This window comes from Sesamum indicum, linkage group LG9, assembly GCF_000512975.1.
Source record: "Sesamum indicum cultivar Zhongzhi No. 13 linkage group LG9, S_indicum_v1.0, whole genome shotgun sequence".
NCBI lineage: Eukaryota > Viridiplantae > Streptophyta > Magnoliopsida > Lamiales > Pedaliaceae > Sesamum > Sesamum indicum.
Genome location: NC_026153.1, coordinates 748608 through 752207, shown reverse-complemented (window position 1 = coordinate 752207; position 3600 = coordinate 748608). Strand labels below are relative to the sequence as shown.

The window sequence follows — 3600 nt, the reverse complement described above, 5'->3', positions numbered from 1 at the left end:
TTCAGAACATCTCACCCTTCAGTAGATGAGTTATCATTTTTCCCAGTTCTAGCATAAGAACAATTTACATCAACATCACAGAAAGAGACCACAAACACCTTAAAATCAGACGAAATATAAACCTGAATTGATAAGAAAGTAATCAGGAACTGCTATCAGTTCAGAATTATGTACAATCTAGCCTACATATATACAATACAATCGAATAATCTAGTCTCAAGAAAGGCTAAAAGGCTCCCCACCATATTGCTAAGAAACAGATGAAGCAATCAATCAATAAAACCAGTCTTTCGCCAAACGGCATTGCGCACCTGCCTGAGATCCCTCCCTTTCAATGTCCTACCAGCCCCCTCCAGAACGGAACACGCCAACATCGGCGAATGCCTGGCATCCACCACCTCGTGCGGCGGCAACACCACCCCATTCTTGTCCTCCTCCTCTCCTTCAGAAAGGGCATCGTCCAGCTCCATAACCCTCCTCCGCAATCCCGCCGGAATCACCGGAACGTTCACCGGCGCCGACTGATGGCGATACCGCACCCTATCCGCCTGGGGCGGCGGCGGCCTTGGAATCATTATCCTAGACGAGGTTGACGTCGCGGGAGAAGTTGAGGAGGAGGAGGAGATGGAAGCCGAAGCGGAGGCCTTATGGTTGAATACGGGCCGGGTATCAGACCTGGATCCGGATTGTGACTTGATACTGCCGTTCAGAGCAGCTAAGATGCCGTAATGATTGCTGCTGGCGCTTCGACCGGAGCCCGGATTCGGAGCGAAGTACTGGTGGGTCGGAGAAGGGGAGGAACCCCCAGAAGGAGTGCTGAAAATATCGTGCTCGGAGAGTTCAAGTTGCGAAGCGGCGGAGGACGACGGTAGCGTCTTTAACGTGCTCAAGAATCTATCTGCGGCAGGAGGACTCCGCCGGTAGTGCTGGTGGCGAAAACGGGTGGCGCCGCCGGCAAGTTGTTCCATTGGAGCAGGGTGTGGGATTGTGTGTGTGTGAGCGAGAGGGGGGGCGGCGTGATAGGGGGCAAAGATATACTGACCCTCCCGTGTGGGAGGAATCACGTGTAGCAGCGCTTAGAGTGAACCCTTGTAACCAGTGTTTGGGAGACGCTGATTGGAAACGTAGAGTCAAAGAAAGGAACCATCACGCTGAGGTGTACCAGATCTGAACTGATTGCAAATAATCTGCACTGCAGAGGAAAGAACGGGAATATTTACATATATTATATATTTGTTTTTTAAAAGAAAAAGGAAAAGCGAGAAGGTCGGCAATTCGGCAAGCTGTGGATCTGGTTTACAACTCGTGGGATTTGGTGAGTCTTTCTTTTTTCCCCCTTAATAAAATGCTTAATTAGTTAAAGGGATAATTACACTTTTTTATCCTAAAATTTAGTATAATTACATATATATTTTTTTATTGTCTGAGAAATTATATGTAACAGTCTGAAGTTTGATTTTACTTAATAAATAAGCCTCTCAATTAGTCAAAATTAACTGGATTTGTTGATATTAACAAAAAATTAAAGAAAAATTGATATTTACCCTCGATTAACTCATTATTGACTTATTGCAAGTCAAACAATTTTTTTCAAACTAAATAACATTTACAATGATGAAGATATACCTCTTCAAATGCATTAATGCGTGAAAACGTATGAGGGTAATCTGATCGTAAAAGGATTTATATGACATGCAATAAGTGAATAACAAATCAATCAGGGGTTAATACAGATTTCTTTTTCTGATTTTTTTATTAGTATCAGCAAATTCGGTGAATTTAGCTGACGGAAAGACTCATCTGTTAAATAGAAACAAACCTTAGGAGTGCTAGTTATAATTTTTCAAATTATAAAAAATTTATGTATAATTACATCAAATTTTAGGAAAAAAGAGTCTAATTATCTCTGGTTTAAAATGCATCAGATCTTGACTTTTGCACAATTGCTAATACCAATAATTTGTTTTAGAAAATAAAATCATAACCATCCATCATGTAAAATCTGTTACTGATGATAAAACTTACTAATTGAATACATGAATAAAATACTTAGAGTATGTTATAATGAGTTTTTTTTTTTAAATTTAATATAGATATAAATATTTTTTTATTATTTAAAAAATTATTAATATTTTTTGAAATTATTAATTTTTTATTTTATTTTTTTCTAAGTAAAACGCAAAAATTATTAAAACAAAATCAAATGAGATGAACGAAAAGTTTTAGAAATTTGTGCACTTAGAGGGTGTTTGGCTGAGTTTTTTTAAAATATTTTATAAAAAACTCCTATATCTTATAACATGTTTTGGGAACTTATAAGATGCTGGATCTTATTTTTAAAATAAGCTCTTAACATGTTTGGATAAAATAAGATGTTAGGATGTTTGGCACGATACTATTATAATCAAATAAGTTGTTATTTCTTAACATATTTTGGATAAAAATTTAAAAGATTTTTATAAATAGTAAATTTTAATTTAATTCTAAATAAAAATTTAATAGATAATATTTTTATAATTAAAAAAATAACGAATTATTACCTAAACTTTTGAATAGAAATAATATATAATGTACATTCATGCTAGTTGGATATTAGTATTGATGATTACAAACCATTTTGACCCTTTGTTTTAAAAAGATTATAATTTTCTTAATATTTTCACTTTTTTTTTGTTAATAATAATAATTTTTTTAATAAAATAACAAATTAATTAATTCAATAAGTATATTTCATATTTAACTTTTTATAAATATTTGTCATTTATATTATTGAAGTATTGAATACTAGTAGTGAAATTGAATATTCAATTCAATAATATTACCACTAAGTAATATAATCGTTCATCCATATACAAAATAAACTTGAATAATGACACAAAAAAAAAACTTATTAATTATTTATATTTTTCTATGATACAGGAATATTATTATTATATACTATAGCAAATAAAATAAAAAAATATAATATATGAAATATTTGAAAGCATAATTTTTATTATAGTCCATTATTCAAATTATTTGAAACTCTAATACCAAGTTTAGATATATTATTTTAAAAATAAACTAAAATTATTATAATGAGAGTAAAATCGTCCAAACATTTTATAATTATAGCAGATATTAATTACCTGCTGATTGATTTATGAAGTTGATGAGGTCCGATTTTCAAAGGTCGTCTATTGTTTGATGTATGGGTTCGAGGAACGAGTTTGGGACCTGCACAAAGTAACACTTGCCGGACTTGATCCGGCGTAAGCACTTCGACGTTCAAGTCATGTCGTTTATACAAGTAGGTCGTATATCGTGGTTAATAGTGGATATTAAGCTATGAATCGTTACTTTGACCATCTTAAATGCTGAGTTTTTATACTTAAGACCAGTTGTATGGACGATGCTGCCGCGTGTCCTTCTCTTGTTGACCCATGTATTTTGTGGACTTTCTTGGGTCTTTTCGTTCATAGGCTCTTGTCACCTTGAAAATGATTTGGGCCTGCTTTATTATGTTGGATCTCCCTAATTTTATCCGCATGACAAGTATTAAAAGACAATTTCACTCAAATAAAGAAAAGAAAACTAAATAAAGTTAACACATTGCACTAA

At 33.8% G+C, this 3600-nt stretch overlaps 1 protein-coding gene across 1 annotated transcript; it reads right to left on the bottom strand.

Annotated features, from left to right (window-relative positions):
- LOC105170029 lies at positions 1–1197 on the bottom strand. Its single transcript, XM_011090611.2, has one exon. The coding sequence runs from the start codon at positions 966–968 to the stop codon at positions 270–272; it is 699 nt and encodes a 232-aa protein (XP_011088913.1). The 5' UTR covers positions 969–1197; the 3' UTR covers positions 1–269.